At 43.5% G+C, this 25,856-nt stretch overlaps 1 protein-coding gene across 2 annotated transcripts in view; it reads left to right on the top strand.

The window, feature by feature from the left end:
• The window catches only part of mtss1 (MTSS I-BAR domain containing 1), a 118,611-nt gene that overhangs the window by 87,642 nt on the left and 5,113 nt on the right, over positions 1 to 25,856 (top strand). For both annotated transcript variants that reach the window (XM_036949855.1, XM_036949856.1), the window contains exons 7-12: positions 3,890 to 4,047; positions 8,264 to 8,371; positions 8,595 to 8,692; positions 10,579 to 10,675; positions 19,358 to 19,483; positions 20,286 to 20,433. In XM_036949855.1, coding sequence (XP_036805750.1) covers positions 3,890 to 4,047; positions 8,264 to 8,371; positions 8,595 to 8,692; positions 10,579 to 10,675; positions 19,358 to 19,483; positions 20,286 to 20,433 — 735 coding nt within the window. The remainder of the gene's footprint in view (positions 1 to 3,889; positions 4,048 to 8,263; positions 8,372 to 8,594; positions 8,693 to 10,578; positions 10,676 to 19,357; positions 19,484 to 20,285; positions 20,434 to 25,856) is intronic.

Raw genomic sequence — 25,856 nt, forward strand, 5'->3', positions numbered from 1 at the left:
TTATTAAATTCCTCAATGTCTACGTTGAGTCCTCCTTAATTTACAGCATTTCCCTCAATCAGACAACAAAACATTTGCAAAAGTTCCCCAATTAGCTGGAGGGATGGAGGCAACTTCTTGTTGCGCGCAGTGCTCAAGTTCGGAACGGCTGTCAGTCAAAACCCATACAGCTCTGTGAAGAGAAGATGATCTCTGCCGTTATTTATAGCATGTTATTGTACAGCTGTGTTCCAATTTAAGCACTTACCTGTGTTCAAATCCGCTATTATCAAACAGTATACGGTACGAGTGTAAAGGGTTAATGGAAATGTATTGGTTTAATAGAAGCGTGTTTATTAAACATTTGTTCCGGTTAACTTTGCAGGATCATCACAAACATACTCTTGAAAGTCCCCATGTGAATACAATCACACTCCAGCTGTCAATATGGCACTCTACTATTTATTGAAAAAAGCCTATGTTTTCATTGGACATTATTCACTGAAACATCATGCAAGAATAAATATTGTCAACTTCCATCACGGCTGAAGATCTGGATCGAAAATCTGAATACACACCCAAGGTTTCACAAAGACCAAGCATTTTGGGAACAACCGGGATATAGGTTTCTGATCAGGACGGTATTATCCAAGGTACACTGTCTGAGCACCACTCTCTGGGACTTACATATACTCTCTCTTTTTCATCTCTCTCCATTTCCACCATTTGCTCTCTGTCTCTCTTTTTCTCTCCCTGTTTAAAAGCCCTCACATCCCCAACACAAGACCCAGCCATAAATAAACATGGGCAGCTGACTGTATCTCTTCTCTGGAGAGTGCAATCCATCCCAGCGCCTTAACCCTGATTTACCTTCATGGCTCTCAGATAGTGTGTCCCCCAAATGACAACCTATTCCATTATGATTGTGTAGCAGCACATCATGGATTAGCAACCAGTACAGTTTTCTGTATAGGCTATACATTCTTCCAGCCAGCATGGCACAGCAAAAGGCTCTTCGCAATGGGAGATCCCTGTTGACTACTGGCAAGTTAATGGTTTTCTAGTTGTTTTTTTTATCCTTCTGAATGACAAGAGAATGGGTGCAATCTCATTCATCAGCTGACAACAGTTAACATTTATCTTTGTGACTGATGTTTGGATTTAGGGCGTGCTGCATCTACATCCCAAATGGCACCCTATTCCCTACTTGATGCACTACTTTTGACGAGATTCCTATGGGCCCTGGTCAAAAGCAGTGCACAATTATAATGGAGAAATTCAGTCATCTTTGCAAAATTTTGGTTACTTCACCAAAATTCCAAGGTTCTCCAGAGTTCCATCTCCCAGAGGAGTTGATGTGCGGTGTTATTGGCTATGAATGGTATCTCAAGCCCTTCATACTTCTGCTCAGGATCATGTCCTCTAGAAAGACAGGGGTTATATGTGTGTGTGTGAAGGGAATAAATGTCAGCTATCGAAGCCTGAAACAAGGTTCTAAAGACTGTTGACATCTAGTGGAAGCCGTAGGAAGTGCAATCGGACCAAATTTTACACTGTATATTGTATTTTTTCTCAGGTTTTTGCTTGCCATATGAGTTCTGTTATACTCACAGACGTCATTCAAACCGTTATAGAAACTTCAGTGTTTTCTATCCAAATCTACTAATAATATGCATATCTTAGCTTCTGGGCTGAGTAGCAGGCAGTTTACTCTGGGCACCTTATTCATCCAAGCTACTCAATACTGCCGCCCAGCGATAAGAAGTTAAGAACAAGTTCTTATTTACAATGACGGCTTAGGAACAGTGGTTTAACTGCCTTGTTCAGGGGAAGAACAACAGATTTTTACCTTGTCAGCTCGGAGATTTGATCTAGCAACCTTTCGGTTACTGGCCCAACGTTCTAACTACTAGGCTACTTAACGCATTTGAACTGATTCCAGAAGCCGACCCAAAATGCTGGCTATATTATATATAAGTATAAAATATATGGATGAGCAGTGAGTGTCTTAAGATTGTAAAGAATAGATAGTGAAGTATACAGTATATACATATGAGATGAGCAATGTGAGATACGTAAACATTAAAGTGGCCAATGATATCAAGTCTGTAGGTAGGCAGCCACCTCTGTGCTATTGCTGGTTGTTTAACAATCTGATGGCCTTGAGATTGAAAAACAGCTTCTACCTCTTTCCCAGCTTTGATGCACCTGTACGGACCTTGCCATCTGGATGGAAGCGCGGTGAACAGGCAGTGGTTATTGTCCTTGATCTTTTTTGACCTTCTGTGACATCGGGTGCTGTAGGTGTCCTGGGGGGCAGGTAGTTTTCCCCCAGTGATACGTTGTGCAGACCACACCACCCTCTGGAGAGCCCTGCGGTTGTGGGCGGTGCAGTTGCCGTGCCAGGCGGTGATACAGCCCAACAGATGCTCTCAATTGTGGACCTGTAAAAGTTAGAGGGTTTTCAGTGACAAGCCACATTTTTTCAGCCTCCTGAGGTTGAAGAGGCGCTGTTGCGCCTTCTTCACCACACTGTCTGTGTACTCCAAGTGCCCTCACCTCCTCCCTGTAGGCCGTCTCGTCGTTGTTGATAATCAAGCCTACCACTGTAGTGTCATCTGCAAACTTGATGATTTGAGTTGTAGGCATGCATGGCCACCCAGTCATGGGTAAACAGGGAGTACAGAAGTGGGCTGAGAATGCACCCTCGTGGGGCCCCACGAGGGTGCATAGTAGTCTTATGGTAGTCCGGTGGTCTTATGGTAGTCCGGTGGTCATTTCATGAATTGTTCAGCAGTCTTATGGCTTGGGGGTAGAAGTTGTTAAGGAGACTTTGGTCCTAGACTTGATGCTCTGGTGCCGTGACTGGAGTCTCTGACAATTGTATGGGCTTTCCTCTGACACCGCCTATTATATAGGTCCTGGATTGCAGTAAGCTTGGCCCCAGTGATGTACTGGGCCGTACGCACTACCCTCTGTTGCGCTGAGCAGTTGCCATACCGGGTGGTGATGCAACCTGTCAGAATACTCTCGATGGTACGAATAATATAGATGAGAGCTCTCTTGGTAGATAGTGTGGTCTATAGCTTATCATAAGGTACTCTAGTAGTGGATTCAGTTAGCATATTGTGTGTGAGTGTGTTATACTGTGTAGATGTGTTATGTAATTGGTAAGTGCATGCATGTGTGTTTGTTAGGCATTACAGGTGTGTGTTTGAGGTATTAAGGTGTGTGTGTGCGCGTCAGACAACTGTACGTGGAACCTCTTTCCATGGCAGCTGAACTGAGATGAGTAGGCAGGCACACATCCCTTGTTGTCTCTTTAAAGACCCCTGCATACCACACACAGCATTCTTCAACACACACACAGCCTTCTGGCTGCACGCTGTTGGCCTTCACTCTGGCCCAGTGAACCCAAATACCAGTGTCCACCACCTCTTGACAGGCTTGCAGCATGCGTCTCCCCAGAGAGCACGCTGACATAACAGCTGAGGAGGCTGTAACGACGCTGATGTGGTAACGTCTTTATTTAGACGCTCTACACCCGCTGGGAAATATCAATGTTATACATCCATCTAGTGGTTAAAGTATGTTATGGCAGCCACTCTACTATATGGCCAGCTTCTTTTTACAGTTCCTCAATTGTGGTCAGAATTTTACTTTAAAGGTTTGGGGGAAATAAGACTGCAATTAGAAAGGGAAGGAAAGTTGGTCTTAAAATATTTGTATATTATTCAATAAGTTGTGAGGACAGATTGGCCCCCCTCCCAACAAATGTGTTTCGGGCATGGGGCATTGTTTTCTATCCTGGGTTTGTTGACTTGCTATAGCAGCCCACTGGCTTTGTGTGCCTGTCTTATAGCCCTCTGCTTTTTCTGACATCTTTGGTTCCCCTCCTATGCTTTCCCAGGGAAGGATGAGGTGCGCGGGCAGTTGGACAGCGCCCTGCAGGATGTGAACGTACGCTATGCTGTGCTGGAGGAGACTGAGAAGAGGGCCGCGTGCCGTGCGCTCATCGAGGAGAGGGGCCGCTACTGCTCCTTTGTCAGCATGCTCAAACCCGTGCTGGTGAGTAGCATCACACTGTTCTTCTCCCTAAATTCCCTTTCCCCTCTGTGTTTCTCTCACTCAATTGTGTTCGGACCGCTCCCTCTACACACGCGTGCTGAGTGCGCACACAAGCTCCCGTTAGGCCTACAGAAATAAATGCCTATAAAAACGTATTTGATGGGATAGATGAGCTAAATTCCTTGGGTTGACAGAGATACTTTCCCCAAAACCTCATTTAAATGTTAACTGCAAAGATGTCTTACCTGGCAGAAGTATATCATTCATAACTAATTGGCAAACTTTGCCATGAAATGAGCAGCAGCAGTACAAAACCATCACTATACCGGCCCAGTTACTCACTAGATGCATATTTAAAGCTGCAATATGTAACTTTTTGGGCAACCCCACAACATTCACATACACATTAGTTATTAAAGATCTATCATTCTCATTGAAAGCAAGTCTAAGAAGCAGTAGATCTGTTCTGTAAACTCTATTTCTATGCTTCCAATTTAAGTTTAGACTTAAATTGAAAAAAAAAAGAAACCCTCTTTCGATGATACTTTGTAAAAATACAACTTAACAGTTCTTCACTGTAAAGGGTTTTAACATAGTTTCCCATGCTTGTTCAATGACCTATAAACAATTCATGAACATGCACCTGTGAAACGGTTGTTAAGACACTAACAGCTTACAGACAGTAGGCAATTAAGGTCACAGTTATGAAAACTTAGGACACTAAATAGGCATTTCTACTCACTCTGAAAAACACCAAAAGAAAGATGCCCAGGGTCCCTGCTCATCTATGTGAACGTGCCTTGGGCATGCTGCAAGGAGGCATGAGGACTGCAGATGTGGCCAGGGCAATACATTGCAATGTCCGTACTGTGCAACGCCTAACACAACGCTCCAGGGAGAAGGGACGGACAGCTGATCGTCCTCGCTGTGGCAGACCACTTGTAACAACACCTGCACAGGATCGGGTCATCTGAACATCACACCTGCGGGACAGGTATAGGATGGCAACAACAACTGCCTGAGTTACACAAGGAATGCACAATCCCTCCATCAGTGCTCAGACTGTCTGCAATAGGCTGAGAAAGACTGGACTGAGGGCTTGTAGGCCTGTTGTGAAGCAGGTCCTCACCAGACATCACCGTCAACATCGTCGCCTATGGGCACAAACCCACCGTCGCTGGACCAGACAGGACTGGCAAAAAGTGCTCTTCACTGAGTTGCGGTTTTGTCTCACCAGGGGTGATGGTTGGATTCGTGTTTATCGTCGAAGGAATGAGCATTACACCGAGGCCTGTACTCTGGAGCTTGATCGATTTAGAGGTGGAGGGTCCGTCATGGTCTGGGGTGGTATGTCACAGCATCATCAGACGCAGCTTTTTGTAATTGCAGGCAATTGCAACGCTGTGCATTACAGGGAAGACATCCTCCTCCCTCATGTGGTACCCTTCCTGCAGGCTCATCCTGACATGACCCTCCAGCATGACAATGCCACCAGCCATACCTCTCGTTCTGTGCGTGATTTCCTGCAAGACAGGAATGCCAGTGTTCTGCCATGGCCAGCGAAGAGCTCGGATCTCAATCCCATTGAGCACGTCTGGGACCTGTTGGATCGGAGGGTGAGGGCTAGGACTATTCCCCCCAGAAATGTCTGGGAACTTGCAGGTGCCTTGGTGGAAGAGTGGGGTAACATCTCATAGCAAGATCTGGCAAATCTGGTGCAGTCCATGAGAAGGCGGCGCACTGAAGTACTTAATGCAGCTGGTGGCCACACCAGATACTGACTGTTACTCTTGATTTTAACCCCCCCCCCTTTGTTCAGGGACACATGTGATGAACAGAAATGTAATAATGTCTGTGGAACTTGTCTGTTGCTGCATCTTATGTTCATACAAATAGTTATACATGTTAAGGTTGCTGAAAATAAACGCAGTTGACAGTGAACTTAGTTAATAACTGAGTAATAACTTTCAGTTTTGTACACCGGCTTCAAACAGATAAATACAATATGTTTTGTTATGGAAAATATATTTCACAGTTCTTTAAATTGGACAATGATTCTCTACACTATACTTTTTTGTCACACAAACTGAAAATAGGAGGACTATTAAAATTTTAGCAACCAGGAAATGGTGGACCGATTTCTGCATGGGCCGTCTTTAAATTGCCATATGCACAATTAAAGGAGAATTACACAAAAAATCTTGATGTTATTTTTCCTCTAGACCTAAAAAAAGATTGTCTTCAGATGCATTGACATGGACTGAAAACATCAGTTTTCGTTGTTCCTCTATGAACTATAATTTTAGATTATGAATTATAATTTTGAGTGGAAAAACAACTATTTGAAAACCAGGAAAAAATAAAATGGAGAAACCATACACTACCGTTCAAAAATATGGCGTCACTTAGAATGTTCCTTGTTTTTGAAAGAAAAGCTTTTTTTTGTCCATTAAAATAACATCAAATTGATCAGAAATACAGTGTAGACATTGTTAATGTTGTTAATGACTTGTAGCTGGAAATGGCTGATTTTTCCGTGTTCCAATGGCACGTTGTGATAGCTAATCCAAGTTTATAATTTTAAAGGGCTAATTGATCGTTAGAAAACCCTTTCGCAATTATGTTAGCACAGCTGAAAACTGTTGTTCTGTTTAAAGAAGCAATTAAACTGGCCTTCTTTAGACTAGTTGAGTATCTGGAGCATCAGAATTTGAGGGTTCGATTACAGGCTCAAAATGGCTAGAAGCAAAGACTTTCCTATGAAACTCGTCAGTCTATTCTTGGTCTGAGAAATGACGGCTATTCCATGCGAGAAATTGCTAAGAAACTGAAGATCGCGTACAGCGCTGTGTACTACTTCCTTCACAGAATAGGGCAAACTGGCTCTAACCAGAATAGAAAGAGGAGTGGGAGGCCCCGGTGCACAACTGGGCAAGAGGACAAGTACATTTGACTGTCTAGTTTGAGAAACAGTTGTCTCACAAGTCCTAAACTGGCAGCTTCATTAAATAGTACCCACAAAACACCAGTCTCAACATCAACAGTGAAGAGGAGACTCCGGGATGCTGGCCTTCTAGGCAGAGTTCCTATATCCACAGTAATATGAGTCCAAATTGACATAACCTCAATGGCTGCTAAGCAAGGACGAAGTCACTGCTCCAAAACGGTCATAACAAATCCAGACTACGGTTTGCAACTGCACATTGGGACAAAGATCATACTTTTTGGACAAATGTCCTCTGGTTTGATGAAACAAAAAATTTAACTGTTTGGCGATAATGACCATTGTTATGTTTGGAGGAAAAGGGGTGAGGCTTGCAAGCCGAAGAACATAATCCCAACCGTGAAGCACGTGGGTGGAAGCATCATGTTGTGGGGTGCTTTGCTGCAGGAGGGATGCATTTCACAAAATAGATGGCATCATGAGGAAGGAAAATTATGTGTATATATTGACGCAACATCTCAAGACATCAGTCAGGTGGTCGCATATGGGTCTTCCAAATGGACAATGACCCCAAGCATACTTCCAAAGTTGTAGCAAAATGGATTAAGGACAACAAAGTCAAGGTATTGGAGTGGCCATCACAAAGCCCTGACCTCAATCCTATAGAACATTTGTGGGCAGATCTGTTAAAGCGTGTGCGAGCAAGGAGGCCTACAAACCTGACTGTTACACCAGCTCTGTCAAGAAGAATGGGCCAAAATTCACCCAACTTATTGTGGGAAGCTTGTGGAAGGCTACCTGAAACGTTTGACCCAAGTTAAACAATTTAAAGGCAATGCTACCAAATACTAATTGAGTGTATGTATATTTCTGACCCTCTGCGAATGTGATGAAAGAAATAAAAGCTGAAATAAATAATTCTCTCTACTATTATTCTGACATTTCTCATTCTTAAAATAAAGTGGTGATCCTAACTGACCTAAGACAGGGAATGTTTACTAGGATTATATGTCAGGAATTGTGAAAAACTGAGTTTAAATGTGTTTGGCTGGTGTATGTAAACTTCCGACTTCAACTGTAAATGCCCATGATTTTGGAATGAGATGTTCGACGAGCAGGTGTCCACATACCTTTGGTCATCAATTGTATTTCCATCCCCTAAGGATTGAGGAAATTGGGTAAACTGACCTGGAATATATGGTTAGGGGTGATTTCTACCTGTTAGTTGTGTGTCTGTGAACTGATTTGGGTTCTGTGGTTGTTTGTGTGCAGGATCATGAGATCAGCATGCTCGGAGAGGTGACCCACCTGCAGACCATCCTGGAAGACCTGAGCACCCTGACGGCCGAGCCCAGCAAACTACCCCCGGCCAGTGAACAGGTTCGATGGATGATTCTTACACACAGCCAAACACTTGACACAGACATCTATATTTTCACCAAAAAAGACGTGGACACACACTTGTTCATGCCACACACACACTGACATCAATATACCTTCACAAATGCACTTAATCACGTACTCGCATGCGGTGTTAGAAACTCCCACTTATCCATATTCTCATTCTCTCACATTGAAACTCTTTCTCCCTACTTCTGAACAGGTGATCCTGGATCTGAAGGGATCAGACTACAGCTACAGTTACCAGACGCCCCCTGCCTCCCCCAGCAACACACTGTCCCGCACGAGCAGCATCAGCGGGTAGCTAAACCCACACACATGCATGCATAAACATGCGCACACACACACACACACACACTCTACACAATGTACTCAGGTAGATATATTGGCACACACACACACACTGCTTCACACCAAATGTGCTGCCTTTGACACTGCATTGGGGCCATCTTGACATTTTAGAGAGCTCACCAAATAGGCAAAGTGGGAGGAGGGGAAGAAGGGTTAAGTGTGTAGGAAGCAAAACTATATCAAATGGATAGTAGCAGCAGCTAAGTGAAGTTCAGTGTGTCTGTGCTATCGCAGACTGGAGCCAGCTTAGGAAGTGTGCTCCCGTAACAGGGTTCAATGGGGTGCCATTTGGGATGCAGCCTTGGAGAGGGATGGAGGGAGGGGTGATGAAGAGCGCAGACGACTGAGTAAAGTAAAATGTTGACAAGGGAAGTTAAGCCAAGGGAACTGAAGAAAAACATGCATGGTGTCTTGTCTCTTTTACCATCCTGGCACACACACACACACACACACACACACACACAGAGCATGTACAGGCATGCACAGAACACATGCAATCTCGCAAAGGCACACATGTTCCTGGCTGCATCTCACTGTATGTGTGAGGGGAATGTGTGCGACGGGAATAAGTGTCAGTATCCCATTGCCTGTGTGTGTTTGGTGTGTGTGTGTGTTGAGTCTACTGGTTGTCCAGGCCACAGCCAAAACGCGTGATTGGGTAGAGGGATGACGTCCTCCATCATACACACATGCTAGAAGGATTAGCAGACCAGTGGGGGGAAATGACTAGGCCTAAACCTATAGTCATAAGGTGCGCTCAAATTAAATGAGCCAAGGCAGAACAAATCCCCAAGTGCACCATAGCCGAACCCCCCTCTAAAAGCACACAGCTGTCTATCAGTGTATTTGAATGTGTTGATATGTGCTCTATTGTAATTGATGTATCTTATGACATTCATTACATTATTTGCTGGGCCGAATGTGACACGACTTCAATAATGTACACCAAACAACGGTTTAAACATTTGCCACCGAGCAACAGTAGCGAGCGAGCCGTATGGTATAGTCATTTAGAACGGTCATTTCCAGTACAGTGTGTTCTCTGGACCAAGCTCAGTTTCCACTTAAGCACCTACTACTGCCGGTCAAAACCTGTGGTGTGTTGATGTAGCAGAGCATTTATGCATTCAGACTATGAAAGAGGACAGGCTTTCTATTTTAACGATTAGCATGGACACCAACATCCATGAGTGCATTGACACATTTAGTGTCCCAGGTGGCACCCTATTTCCTACATGGTGCACTACTTTTGACCAGTGGGCAAAAGTAGTACACTATATAGGGCAGGTCTCTCCAAACCTGTTCATGGAAAGCTACTGTCCTTTCAGATTTCGATCCAACCTCAAATGTAACTAACCTGATTCAGCTAATCAATTAGCAAATTATTAGAATTGGGTGTGCTAGAGGGATGGAACCGAAACCTACAGGACGGTAGCTCTCCAGCAACAGGGTTGGAGAGCCCTGATATAGGGAATAGGGTGCCATTTGGGATGTAGCCTTACTATAGTACCCGTTCAAGATAGTTGTAGTGGCTTGGGGCACACCCCCAGTTGAGTTGGCTAGGTGACTTATGTCTGCTGTGATTTTCTTTGTGGATTTTGTGTTCTAGGCCATGTTATGTCTGAGCTTGAATAGGGCAGGACCAAAACAGATTCAAATGATCAGAAGTTTACCTCACTCACTGTCGTTTGGCTCAGTTTCAGAAGAAATGGCGCAGGTTTTTCATGTCTTTGTCTCTCCCTCTTTTTTCTTTTTTTCCTGCTCTTTTTCATTAATTTGCGCTCTCTCCCACACACACACACTTTTTCCCCGCTCGCTCTCTCTTGCTCTCTCAGTAACTACAACTCTGTGAGGCACGTCCCCTCTCTGGACTCCATCACCTCCTCTTTGGATGGCATTCACCTCCGCCCACCCTCCATGGAATCAGCACAGGTAACCCACACAGCTGTCTACACTTTCACAGCTCCCTTCTGAAGTGCTCCATGTCATCTCAATGCAGAAGCGTGACAGACCCAATATTACTTTGGCTGCTGAATTTTTCCAAATGCATCGATCATCGTCCCATTGCTGCACTTTTGCCCAGGGGGCTCAATTGGAAGTCATTTGAAATATTATGGCAGAGAGTGATGCGGGCGCTGGAAGATGTGAGCATGTGCATCTGGGCAGGTGTGATGTAGTTGATGTTTGTGTGATGTTGTCGTTTGTATGTGTATGTTTTGTGTTTAAAAATAAAATGTTAAAATGTTCGGTCCACGGCATCATAAGTTCAGTCTGTTGCCCTTTCCTAACTTGACTACTGTTGAATATAAACTTTAAACTTATTTGAAAACCCCAGTGAACAGTTTAAAAGAAAGACCTTGCTCTGTCTGGCCCTCTTCCTCTACCTGAGTTACTCATGTTAGACAGTACTCTCTACACACATCATTCTCTCTATCCCTTCCCGTCCCCCTTCCGTGGGTAGTGCCGCTCACCCAGTCCGTTGGCCTGCTGGGGGGGCACCGCACGATCTCTCAGCGAGGGCAACTTGCCCACCTCCTCCATCCACTCTGGTGCCCACTGCACACATGCCCGTTCTGCCAGCCGCGGACACCACCGTGGGAAAACTCCGGCCTTAATGACCCCCTGTAATAAACCCCCCAAGTATGGCCCCCACATAACTGTGTGTAGTCTTTACCTTGTGTGTTTGTGTTTTGTCGTTTGGTGCATATACAGTGCCTTGCGAAAGTATTCGGCCCCCTTGAACTTTGCGACCTTTTGCCACATTTCAGGCTTCAAACATAAAGATATAAAACTGTATTTTTTTGTGAAGAATCAACAACAAGTGGGACACAATCATGAAGTGGAACGACATTTATTGGATATTTCAAACTTTTTTAACAAATCAAAAACTGAAAAATTGGGCGTGCAAAATTATTCAGCCCCTTTACTTTCAGTGCAGCAAACTCTCTCCAGAAGTTCAGTGAGGATCTCTGAATGATCCAATGTTGACCTAAATGACTAATGATGATAAATACAATCCACCTGTGTGTAATCAAGTCTCCGTAAAAATGCACTTGCACTGTGATAGTCTCAGAGGTCCGTTAAAAGCGCAGAGAGCATCATGAAGAACAAGGAACACACCAGGCAGGTCCGAGATACTGTTGTGAAGAAGTTTAAAGCCGGATTTGGATACAAAAATATTTCCCAAGCTTTAAACATCCCAAGGAGCACTGTGCAAGCGATAATATTGAAATGGAAGGAGTATCAGACCACTGCAAATCTACCAAGACCTGGCCGTCCCTCTAAACTTTCAGCTCATACAAGGAGAAGACTGATCAGAGATGCAGCCAAGAGGCCCATGATCACTCTGGATGAACTGCAGAGATCTACAGCTGAGGTGGGAGACTCTGTCCATAGGACAACAATCAGTCGTATATTGCACAAATCTGGCCTTTATGGAAGAGTGGCAAGAAGAAAGCCATTTCTTAAAGATATCCATAAAAAGTGTCGTTTAAAGTTTGCCACAAGCCACCTGGGAGACACACCAAACATGTGGAAGAAGGTGCTCTGGTCAGATGAAACCAAAATGGAACTTTTTGGCAACAATGCAAAACGTTATGTTTGGCGTAAAAGCAACACAGCTGAACACACCGTCCCCACTGTCAAACATGGTGGTGGCAGCATCATGGTTTGGGCCTGCTTTTCTTCAGCAGGGACAGGGAAGATGGTTAAAATTGATGGGAAGATGGATGGAGCCAAATACAGGACCATTCTGGAAGAAAACCTGATGGAGTCTGCAAAAGACCTGAGACTGGGATGGAGATTTGTCTTCCAACAAGACAATGATCTAAAACATAAAGCAAAATCTACAATGGAATGGTTCAAAAATAAACATATCCAGGTGTTAGAATGGCCAAGTCAAAGTCCAGACCTGAATCCAATCGAGAATCTGTGGAAAGAACTGAAAACTGCTGTTCACAAATGCTTTCCATCCAACCTCACTGAGCTCGAGCTGTTTTGCAAGGAGGAATGGGAAAAAATGTCAGTCTCTCGATGTGCAAAACTGATAGACATACCCCAAGCGACTTACAGCTGTAATCGCAGCAAAAGGTGGCGCTACAAAGTATTAACTTAAGGGGGCTGAATAATTTTGCACGCCCAATTTTTCAGTTTTTGATTTGTTAAAAAAGTTTGAAATATCCAATAAATGTCGTTCCACTTCATGATTGTGTCCCACTTGTTGTTGATTTTTCACAAAAAAATACAGTTTTATATCTTTATGTTTGAAGCCTGAAATGTGGCAAAAGGTCGCAAAGTTCAAGGGGGCCGAATACTTTCGCAAGGCACTGTATGTGTATGTTTTAACACTAGAAAGACCTGACCTCGTTGGACCCCTTCGTGCCGCTGACATGTCTTTTGGACGTCAATGTTCTAAGTTGATTTAATATATTCTATTGGAACAATTATAATTTCAGGTCTTATGTGACATTAGAATACACATTTTTGGGGATAACATTTTCATTCGTTTATGTTACTGTAGGCTATATGTAAAAATGGAAAACCACTAAAGACACAGAATTTCAAGTGTAAAATAAATGTTTGTGGAGTGTAATGAAACAAAAGGCATGTACGTTGGAACACAGTAACCACTTTTTTTTTTATTTTTTTATAACGACAAAACAAATGTAAATACCCAAACCACCAAATGTGCAGTCAAATTAAGAAAATATTAGTAGGGTTAACATCAGTATAAGCGCCAAGTGTGCTTGTGAATAGTGGAAATCAGCACAAAAGCAATAGTGGCATTATAATTGTGTCGATGACAGCAGTCAATTGTCAGTTATTGGATACATTATTTGTCGTCTTGCTCGTGCTTACAGTATGTTGTCCGTCTTCACGCAATGTCATCAGTTCTCAGAATCTCATTTAGTTGTTATTCCTTGTCCTAACAGTTGACACACATTTTTGTCAATTTCAGTTGCTTGCAACACTTCCCAAAAACAAGTTGCTTGCAGCTGAAATGGTTATTTGGGGTTCTTTCTGCTGCCTTGGACGTCATATCTCTAACGTACGTAGCCTGTGTGCCAGACTCACGATGAAATCTCTCCTGCTCATTGTTTTGTTCATGCACTGCTTGAACAACGTGTGTGCGTTGATAGCAGCCAAGTTAAACATGTTGTAGACCCCTTGCAACAGGCCAGCAGAGAGTTCCTCCTTTCACCGAGTACAGCTGTTCCATCTGAGGTTAAACATCCACACCGACCTATAGAGTAGAAAAGGTTTATTTTCCCAATGGTGACATTTCTCTCCTTGCCGACGTAAGGTTCCACAAGCATCATGCCCGATATGAATACTTTCCCAAATATGAAAAGCTGTTCAGCATTTACTTGGTGTCAACGGCTAACCAACATTTTTGAGATTAGAATTAGAACCGATTAATACAATAGAATAACCATGCATTATTCGCTTCCCCTCGCTCATCAACTCACCCATTCTCCCACATCATACTATGCTTCATTTATTTAATCTATTGTTATGTGTTAAATTTAGTTTAGGTTCAGTTTTGAGGCATTAATCTGGGTGATTATCAACTGGGCGTAGCACTTTCAACTGTCTGGAGAAGGAGGGGAGCAGGCCCTACTGTCGGAGGGACAGCGGTGGAAAACCATTCAGAAAATGACATGCCATCCTAAAAGTGGTTGAAACACCAGTTCTGTTAGTGATATTGAGATTCTCACAATGACTGTGTTTTATAGATTTGTTAAAGAAAATGGCAGTACATTGCTTATTAGTTTTGAATCACTATGACGTTCTCTGCCTTTCTAGTGTTATTAAGGACCCTGTGTCTCTGTAATGGTGGGGTGTATGTGTGTGAGACGTCTGTTTTTGTTGTGTAAAATGAATGCATCCAGTGCCTAAGTGTGAGGGAGAAAAACCGCTTTCGCTAATTTACTTTCAGCCCATAACTTGACCTGCTTCCCACTGGAAATGTAAAATTTGCAACTTGAAGTTATATACACTGCTCAAAAAAATAAAGGGAACACTTAAACAACACAATGTAACTCCAAGTCAATCACACTTCTGTGAAATCAAACTGTCCACTTAGGAAGCAACACTGACAATAAATTTCACATGCTGTTGTGCAAATGGTATAGACATCAGGTGGAAATTATAGGCAATTAGCAAGACACCCCCAATAAAGGAGTGGTTCTGCAGGTGGGGACCACAGACCACTTCTCAGTTCCTATGCTTCCTGGCTGATGTTTTGGTCACTTTTGAATGCTGGCGGTGCTTTCACTCTAGTGGTAGCATGAGACGGGGTCTACAACCACACAAGTGGCTCAGGTAGTGCAGCTCATCCAGGATGGAACATCAATGTGAGCTGTGGCAAGAAGGTTTGCTGTGTCTGTCAGCGTAGTGTCCAGAGCATGGAGGCGCTACCAGGAGACGGGCCAGTACATCAGGAGATGTGGAGGAGGCCGTAGGAGGGAAACAACCCAGCAGCAGGACCGCTACCTCCGCCTTTGTGCAAGGAGGAGCACTGCCAGAGCCCTGCAAAATGACCTCCAGCAGGCCACAAATGTGCATGTGTCTGCTCAAACGGTCAGAAACAGACTCCATGAGGTTGGTATGATGGCCCGACGTCCACAGGTGGGGGTTGTGCTTACAGCCCAACACCTTGCAGGACGTTTGGCATTTGCCAGATAACACCAAGATTGGCAAATTCCCACTGGTGCCCTGTGCTCTTCACAGATGAAAGCAGGTTCCCACTGAGCACATGACAGTCTGGAGACGCCGTGGAGAACGTTCTGCTGCCTGCAACATCCTCCAGCATGACCGGTTTGGCGGTTGGTCAGTCATGGTGTTGGGTGGCATTTCTTTGGGGGGCCTCCATGTGCTCGCCAGAGGTAGCCTGACTGCCATTAGGTACCGAGATGAAATCCTCAGACCCCTTGCGAGACCATTTGCTGGTGCGGTTGGCCCTGGGTTCCTCCTAATGCAAGACAATGCTAGACCTCGTGGCTGGAGTGTATCAGCAGTTCCTGCAAGAGGAAGGCATTGATGCTATGGACTGGCCTGCCCGTTCCCCAGACCTGAATCCAATTGAGCACATCTGGGACATCATGTCTCGCTCCACCAACTCCACATTGCACCACAGACTGTTCAGGAGTTGGCGGATGCTTTAGTCCGGGTCTGGGAGGAGATCCCTCAGGAAACCATCCGCCACCTCATCAGGAGAATGCCCAGGCGTTGTAGGGAGGTCATACAGGCACGTGGAGGCCACACACACTACTGAGCCTCATTTTGACTCGTTTTAAGGACATTACATCAAAGTTGGATCAGCCTGTAGTGTGGTTTTGCACTTTAATTTTGAGTGTGACTCCAAATCCAGACCTCCATGGGTTGATAAATTTGATTTCCATTGATAATTTTTGTGTGATTTTGTTGTCCGCACATTCAACTATGTAAAGAAAAAAGTATTTAATAAGAATATTTCATTAATTCAGATCTAGGATGTGTTATTTTAGTGTTCCCTTTATTTTTTTGAGCAGTGTATAACCCAACCAGCCCCCGCCGATGGCCCAAAAACTCCTAAAAGCCATTGCTCTCAATAACACTTTAACCCATATAATAGAGCTGTGCTAATTATAGTAATTATATATAGCTTTTTTTGTAATATAGAGGTCTAATGTGTAATTCTGTTACTGTGCCTCTCTAACTAACTCCAGTCCTTATCAGTGATCGGCTCGCTGCCCTTCACAGTACCCATCCTTATGTCAACATCCCGTTCTTCAGTGTTTGTTTCCTCTGCTCTGCCCAGCCCAGCCTTACCCAGATACATTAACCTTTGATACATATTGTCATGTGGACTTTTGTTTCTCGGTCACATCAAACAGGCCACTGCTTGTTTTGTTTTTGCATGAGCTGTAGGCATACAGTGCATTCGAAAAGTTTTCAGACCCATTCCCTTTTTCCGCATTTTATGTTACAGCCTTATTCTAAAATGGATTAAATGAATAAAAATCTTCATCAATCTACACACAATAACCCATAATGACGAAGCGAAAACGGATTTTTAGAATGTTTTGCAACTTTGTAAAAATCTAAAAAACTGATACCTTATTTACTTAAGTGTTCAGAACCTTTGCTATGAGACTCAAAATTGAACTTTGGTGCATCCTGTTTCCATTGATCATCCTTGATGTTTCTACAACTTGATTGGACATGATTTGGAAAGGCACACCTGTCTATAAGGTCCCACAGTTGACAGTGCATGTCCGAGCAAAAACCAAGCCATGAGGTCAAAGAAATTGTCCGTATAGCTCCGAGACGAGATTGTCGATGCACAGATCTGGGGAAGGGTACTGAAACATGTCTGCAGCATTGAAGGTCCCCAAGAACAGAGTGACCTCCATCATTCTTAAATGGAAGAAGTTTGGAACCACGAAGACTTCCTAGAGCTGGCTGCCCGGCAAAACTGAGCAATCGGGGGAGAAAGGCCTTGGTCAGGGAGGTGACCAAGAATCCAACGGTCACTCTGACAGAGCTCCAGAGTTCCTCTCACCTTTACATAAGGCACCTTATGTAAATGTGATGGGAGAATCTTCCAGAAGGACAACCATCTCTGCAGCACTCCACCAATCAGTCCTTTATGGTAGTAGCCAGGTGGAAGCCACTCCTTAGTCAAAGGCCCGCTTGGAGTTTGCCAAAAGGCACCTAAAGGACTAAACAAGATTCTCTGGTCTGATGAAACCAAGATTTAACTCTTTGGCCTGAATGCCAAGTGTCATGTCTGGAGGAAACCTGTCACCATCTCTACGGTGAAGCATGGTGGTGGCAGCATCATGCTGTGGCGATGTTTTTCAGCGGCAGGGACTGGGGGACTAGTCAGGATCGAGGGAAAGATGAACTGAGCAAAGTACAGAGATCCTTGATGAAAACTTGTTCTAGAGCGGTCAGGACCTCAGACTGGGGCGAAGGTTCACCTTCCAACAGAACAACGGGACAAGTCTCTGAATGTCCTTGAGTGGCCCAGCCAGAGCCCGGAACAGATCGAACATCTCTGGATTGCATCCCGGGTGGCGCAGTGGTTAAGGGCGCTGTACTGCAGCGCCAGCTGTGCCACCAGAGACTCTGGGTTCACGCCCAGGCTCTGTCGTAATCGGCCGTGGGGCGACGCACAATTGGCCTAGCGTCGTCCGGGTTAGGGAGGGTTTGGCCGGTAGGGATATCCTTGTCTCATCGCGCACCATCGACTCCTGTGGCGGGCCGGGCGCAGTGCACGCTAACCAAGGTTGCCAGGTGCACGTTGGGCTGCCTAATTTGCCAGAATTTTACGTAATTATGACATAGGTTGAAGAAGGTTGTGCAATGTAAAAGGAATTATTTAGACTTATGGATGCCACCGTTAGATAAAATACGGAATGGTTCCGTATTTCACTGAAAGAATAAACGTCTTGTTTTCGAGATGATGGTTTCCAGATTCTACTATATTAATGACCTAAGCCTCGTATTTCTGTGTGTTATGTTATAATTAAGTCTATGATTTGATATAGCAGTCTGACTGAGAATTTTACGTAATTATGACATAGGTTGAAGAAGGTTGTGCAATGTAAAAGGAATTATTTAGACTTATGGATGCCACCCGTTAGATAAAATACGGAATGGTTCCGTATTTCACTGAAAGAATAAACGTCTTGTTTTCGAGATGATGGTTTCCAGATTCTACTATATTAATGACCTAAGCCTCGTATTTCTGTGTGTTATGTTATAATTAAGTCTATGATTTGATATAGCAGTCTGACTGAGCGGTGGTAGGCAGCAGCAGGCTCGTAAGCATTCATTCAAACAGCACTTTTGTGCGTTTTGCCAGCAGCTCGTTGCTGTGCTTCAAGCATTGCGCTGTTTATGACTTCAAGCCTATCAACTCCCGAGATTAGGCAGGTGTAACCGATGTGAAATGGCTAGCTAGTTAGAAGGGTGCGCGCTAATAGAGTTTCAAACGTCACTCACTGAGACTTGGAGTGGTTGTTCCCCTTGCTCTGCATGGGTAACACTGCTTCGAGGGTGGCTGTTGTCGATGTGTTCCTGGTTCGAGCCCAGGTAGGAGCGAGGAGAGGGACGGAAGCTATACTGTTACACTGGCAATACTAAAGTACCTATAAGAACATCCAATAGTCAAAGGTTAATGTAATACAAATGGTATAGCGAGAAATAGTCCTATAACAACAACCTAAAACTTCTTACCTGGGAATATTGAAGACTCATGTTAAAAGGAACCACCAGCTTTCATGTTCTGAGCAAGGAACTTAAACGTTAGCTTTGTTACATGGCACATATTGCACTTTTACTTTCTTCTCCAACACTTTTGTTTTTGCATTATTTAAACCAAATTGAACATGTTTCATTATTTATTTGAGGCTAAATTGATTTTATTGATGTATTATATTTAAGTTAAACTAAGTGTTCATTCAGTATTGTTGTAATTGTCATTACAAATACATTTTTTTTTGTTTGTTTTTTTTGTCCTCCAATAATCGGTATCGCTGTTGAAAAATCATAATCGGTCAACCTCTACTATTGGTACATTGAGTTGGCAGTGGCACAATCTGATGTTGTTGGTGTTCATTTCAGGAGGTGAGCGGGTCGTGGTCGGGACATACCGGGTCGGGCACAGAGAACGGCACGGCCATGCCTCCTCCTCACAACTCCTACACACAGCACGGAGAGAGGGCCCGCGCCTTGTCCACATCCGGAAAGGTAGCAAACACACACACAAACACAGAGACTCGCACGCACACACACGCGCACGCTCACACACCTACACAGAGAATTGCACACACACAAGCTGAGACACACATACAGACACACACTCGCACCTCCATAGAATGCTTATCAGTTTGTACTTTGATATGTGGTCAATGATTAAAGCAAATAAGCACCGGTGCAGTGCTTTCCTCCATTTGTGTATCATTGACAAACCAACCTGACTTTTGGTAATCCATTTATACTTAATTGATTGTAGGATAACTTAAGACATATTTCCACAAGGAAGTGATGGCAATACCTTGCATTACCTAGGCATTATTCCAGGGTAAATAATAGCTGTAACTAATTGTTGTCTAACAAGCATGTAAGTGTTGTCAGTAACAGTTATTACCTTTGTTAATTTTGTTTTTCAAAAAAACACAGGTGAGAGCTTAAGTCAGGGATGCCCAACCCTCTTCCTGGAGATCTACTGTCCTGTAGATTTTCAGTCCAACCCTAATTTAGCATATCTGATTCAGTCTTGTTGAGATGCTAATTAGTAGAATCAGGTGTGTTAAATTAGGGTTTGACTGAAAACCCACAGAATGGTAGATCTCCAGGAAGGGTGTTGGGCAGCCCAGCCCCATGCATGATTGCATGTACCAGTATTTACTAGGGTGTAATTCTTGGCCTCTGCTGCCACCGTCAGCTGAACACTAAGAGGTTGAGGAGGGATTCTCTTCCATTGTACACATTCCTTTTTTTAAATTCTAAACAATGATCTTCCTCCCTCTATCGTTTCTCCCTCTCATAGCCCCAGAGTGCCCGGGAGCAGCTGGCCCTCGGCGGAGGGCTCAACTCGGAGGCCCCCCGCACCAGCCACGACTCCCTCCACTGCTCCAGCGGGTACAGCACGCAGACCACCACGCCCTCCTGCTCCGAGGACACTATCCCCTCCCACGGTTAGTAGTGACCACTGCTCACCATCACTACCAAACCCCTGGCACCCTATGGTCTACCTAGTGCGCTACTTTTGACAAGACCCTACTTATCCCCCTGTGGTCACACGGGAATGGTGGGTTCTCTGTCTGCATGTCCCTCTGTCTGCTTGTCTGCCTATATGTACAGTACCAGTCAAAAGTTTGTACACACCTACTCATTCAAGGGTTTTTCTTTATTTTTACTATGTTCTACATTGTAGAATAATATTTATGACATTAAAACTATTAAATAACACATATGAAATCATGTAGTAACCAAAAAAGTGTTAAACAAGTCTAAATGTATTTTATTTGAGATTCTTCAAAGTAGCCACCCTTTGTCTTGATGACAGCTTTGCACAGTCTCACCTGGAATGCATTTCAATTAACAGGTGTACCTTATTTGTGGAATTTCTTTCCTTAATGCATTTGAGCCAATCAGTTGTGTTGTGACAAGGTAGGGGTGGTACACAGAAGATAGCCCTATTTGGCAAGAAAAGCTCAAGTAAGCAAAGAGAAACGACAGTCCATTACTTTAAGACATGAAGGTCAGTCAATACGGGACATTTTTTAAAAAATTGAGCGTTTCTTCATGTGCAGTCGCAAAAACCATCAAGCGCTATGATGAAACTGGCTGCTCTCATGAGGACCGCCACGGGAAAGGAAGACCCAGAGGTTTAGAGTTAACTGCACCTCAGAAATTGGAGCCCAAATAAATGCTTCAGAGTTCAAGTAACAGACACATCTCAACATCAACTGTTCAGAGGGGAAACCACTACTAAAGGACACCAATATGAAGAAGAGACTTGCTTGGTCCAAGAAACACGAGCAATGGACGTTAGAACGGTGGAAATCATTCGTCTGATTAACCAAATTAGATTTTTGGTACATAACTGCTGTATCTTTGTGAGAAGCGGTGAACAGATTCCCACCGTGAAGCATGGAGGAGGTGGTGGTGACACTGGCTGTGTTCGAATACCCATACTAACAGGATAAAGTTAATATGCCAAAAGTTCCCGGATGTCGTACTACATTCACCAAAATACGAAGTATGCACGCAGTGGATTCTATTGCCGTACTTTTAGGGCCCATAATGCAATTCTTTGGGGAAATGGGCGTGGCTTCACAACATTTTCAGATTTGCAGAAAATATGCAGCCGAGGTCCAAGAGTGGATGCAAATTAATTGCTTTAAAACTAGTTAGGGATAGGCGGGACGCAAATGTCTCAACTGGCCAATTGCCAGGGAAAATGCAGAGCGCCAGATTCAAATAAAATACTATAAAATTCTAACTTTAATTAAATCACACATGTAAGATAATCAATTCAAGCTACACTCGTTGTGAATCCAGCCAACACGTCAGATTTTTAAAATGATTTACCCGTGAAAGCATAAGAAGCTATTATCTGATAGCCTGCACCATCTGCACCAGTAGTAAACAAAGGGGTTCGCATATTTCAACCCTGCAGGCGCTACACAAGACAGTGAAATAAAATATAAAACATGCATTACCTATGACGAGCTTCTTTTGTTGGCACTCCAATATGTCCCATAAACATCACAATTGGTGCTTTTGTTCGATTAATTCTGTCCATATATATCCAAAATGTCCATTTATAAAGCGCGTTTGATCCAGAAAAAACAGCTTACAAAAAACATAACGTCACTACAAAATATTTCAAAAGTTGCCTATAAATTTTGCCAAAATATTTCTAACTACTTTTGTAATACAACATTGGGTATTTTTAAACGTTAATTATCGATTAAATTGTAGACGGGTCTTTCTGTGTTCAAATGTGTTTATATAGCCCTTCGTACATCAGCTGATATCTCAAAGTGCTGTACAGAAACCCAGCCTAAAATCCCAAACAGCAAGCAATGCAGGTGTAGAAGCACGGTGGCTAGGAAAAACTCCATAGAAAGGCCAAAACCTAGGAAGAAACATAGAGGAACCAGGCTATATGGGGTGGCTGTGCCGGGTGGAGATTATAACAGAACATGGCCAAGATGTTCAAATGTTCATAGATGACCAGCATGGTCAAATAATAATAATCACAGGCAGAACAGTTGAAACTGGAGCAGCAGCACGGCCAGGTGGACTGGGGACAGCAAGGCGTCATCATGCCCGGTAGTCCTGAGGCATGGTCCTAGGGCTCAGGTCCTCCGAGAGAGAGAAAGAAAGAGAGAATTAAGAGAGGGCATACAAATACAGGAATGAAAACAAATCAGCGATACTTTTTACGTCTTGCGCAACTCTCAACAGTGTACCCAGTTCCTAGTTGGCCTACTTCTTCATTGCACAAAGGAATAACCTCAACCAAATTCCAAAGACTGGTGACATCCAGTGGAAGCGGTAGGAACTGAAAACAGGTTCCTAAGAAATATCCCTGGGCAATGACAACTCGGGGAACAGAGACAGGAAAAAAAAATCTGAACAGTTTGTCCTCGTGGTTTTGCCTGCTACATAAGTTCTGTTATAGTCACAGACATGATTCAGTGTTTTCTATTCAAATCCATGAATAATATGCATATCTTATATTCTTGGCATGAGTAGCAGGAAGTTGAAATTGGGCACGCTATTTATCCAAAAGTGAAAATTCTACCCCCTAGCCCCAAGAGTTAAATATGACAAATGTTGAGAACATGTTGAGCATTGTAATGACTTTTCAAATGATTTACGCTACACGTTATGTTGGCTGACAATGTGTTGGCTACGCTATCCTTATGAACTGCATAGAATATCATTACAACATAGGTACTATCGGTATGTTAGCTAGCTACCTCGTTAGTTGGCTACTAATACATTGAACTTGGCAGTATATTAACTATACGCTATCTAACTACCCAATGTTTATTGACTTGATTATTCACGTCATTAATAGCTAAGTGGTATAGTTGTTGTGCGTTCTCAATGGACATAAATTCGCTCTGGCTATATACTCCGATTTTCAAAGCACTCTCGTCTGAGTGCCAGAGCGCAGAATAACTGAGGAATTTTAGAACGCTCAACACCTGTTTTTAATTTGGCCGGTGTCATGAAAACAGCCTAATCAGCTCTGCTATGGCGAGTAAAATGGTCAGTGAGGTGTTTTCTCATTTGTGTCTGGAAGTAGCTAGCCAGTTAGCATGTGTGCTTGACTGCATTTCCGTTGTGATGGTCAGTACCCCCTGTTGTGATGGTCAGAACTCTCAGATCAACCCTACACCTCGGCCTGTGTGCGCTCAGAGGGGAAACGTTCAGAATTTACAAATGGACAATCTGACAATTAAGAACTCCCAGAGCACACTCTGGCACTCCAGATTGTATTTACGAACACACAAATGTTTAGCTAGTAATTTGTTGTGCTTGCAAGAGGTTGCATAGCAACATAATCAACTTCCGGTAGAGTATGCTCAACTGAAAGGACACCGATCGTTTACAGTATACTAAAATGAACTAATAGTATGTAGTATACAGTATGTTAGTATGGGTATTCGAACACAGCTACTGTCTGTGATTTATTTAGAATTCAAGGCACACTTAACCAGCATGGCCACCACAGAATTCTGCAGCGATACGCCATCCTACCTGGTTTGTGCTTAGTCCCACTATCATTTGTTTTTCTACAGGACAGTTACCCAAAACACACCTCCAGGCTGTGTAAGGGCTATTTTACCAAGAAGGGTGGAGTGCTGCATCAGATGACCTGGCCTCCACAATCACCTGATCTCAACCCAATTGAGATGGTTTGGGATGAGTTGGACTGCAGAGTGATGGAAAAGCAGTCGTCAAGTGCTCAGCATATGTGGGAACTTCTTCAAGACTGCTGGAAAAGCATTCCTCATGAAGCCGGTTAAGGGAATTCCTCAAATAGATTTTGATTTGTTTAACACTTTTTGGGTTTACTACATGATTCCATATGTGTAATTTTATAGTTTTAATGTCTTTATTCTACAAAGTAAAAACCCTTGAATGATTAGGTGTGTCCAAACTTTTGACTGGTACTGTCTCTCTCTGGCTCAGCCAGATCTGTTTTTCAGTCGGTTTCTGTCTGGGATCTTATAATGCATTCGTGTCGTATTGTTTGTCTGTGTACGTGTCATGATTGAAGTATTGTCTCTATTTGTACTCTTCGGTCTGTTTGCCTACCTGCCTTATCTGTGTGTCTGTCTGCACATGTGTCTGTGATCGTTTTGCAGTCTGTCGCATGCAAGACTGTCACTTCTGTCATTTCACAACCAAAACAGAAGCGTGTCTTCACTGTTGTCTAATCCATGTGCCTGTTTCAACAGCATTATTACAGCATCAGCCTGTGAAAGTAGCCTCTGGTAGTATTATGCACTTTTGTCTGCAGTGCTACCTAGTGATGGGAGAAAATATTGATAGTTATAAATCGCAATATTATTTTTGGATGATATTACATGTTCTATATTTGTTTGCTAGGTAGCGTTAGCTAGCGCTAGTCGGCTAGACCTGCACCAAAACTCTGGTATTTTTCATCCTGTAGCTTGGCCTCAGTATTATTTTTAAATAGTGAGCCAATGTGCTTTCAGCACTTTTATTTTCATGACGAATTGTCTCATGCTCTCTCTTGTCTCTCTGCAGCAGACAGTGTGCAATATCTTTGGAACATAACAGTGCAGTATTGAATCGCAATAGATATAGAATTTTGAGAATAGTAATACATATTGTAACGGCACCTACAGTGCATTCAGAATGTAATTCAGATCCCTTGACTTTTGACTTTTTGTTACGTTATAGATTCAATTTAAATGTATTTTGCTCATCAATCTACACACACTACCCCACAATGACAAAACAAAACAGGTTTTTAGAAATGTTTTTACTCAGTACTTTGTTGAAGCACCTTTGGCAGCGATTACATCCTTGAGTCTTCTTGGGTATGACGCTACAAGGTTGACATACCGGAATTTGGGGAGTTTCTCCCATTCTTCTCTGCAGATCCCCTGAAGCTCTGTTAGGTTGAATGGGGAGGGTTGCTGCACAGCTATTTTCAGGTCAATCCAGAGATGTTAGATCGGGTTCAATTCCGGGTTCTGGCTGGGCCACACAAGGACATTGAGAGACTTGTCCCGAAACCACTCCTGCGTTGTCTTGGATGTGTGCTTAGGGTTGTTGTCCTGTTGGAAGGTGAACCTTCGCCCTAGTTTGAGGTCCTGAGCACGCTGGAGAAGGTTTTTATCAAGGATCTCTCTGTACTTTGCTCTTAATATTTTCCTCGATCCTGACTAGTCTCCCAGTCCCTGCCGCTGAAAAACATCCCCACAGCATGATGCTGCCACCACTGTGCTTCACTGTAGGGATGGTGCCAGGTTTCCTCCAGACGTGACGCAAGGAGTTAAATCTTGGTTTCATCAGACCGGAGAGTCTAAGTGCCTTTTGGCTAACACCAAGCCGGCTGTCA

The sequence above is a fragment of the Oncorhynchus mykiss genome, chromosome 17 (genome assembly GCF_013265735.2).
Source record: "Oncorhynchus mykiss isolate Arlee chromosome 17, USDA_OmykA_1.1, whole genome shotgun sequence".
NCBI lineage: Eukaryota > Metazoa > Chordata > Actinopteri > Salmoniformes > Salmonidae > Oncorhynchus > Oncorhynchus mykiss.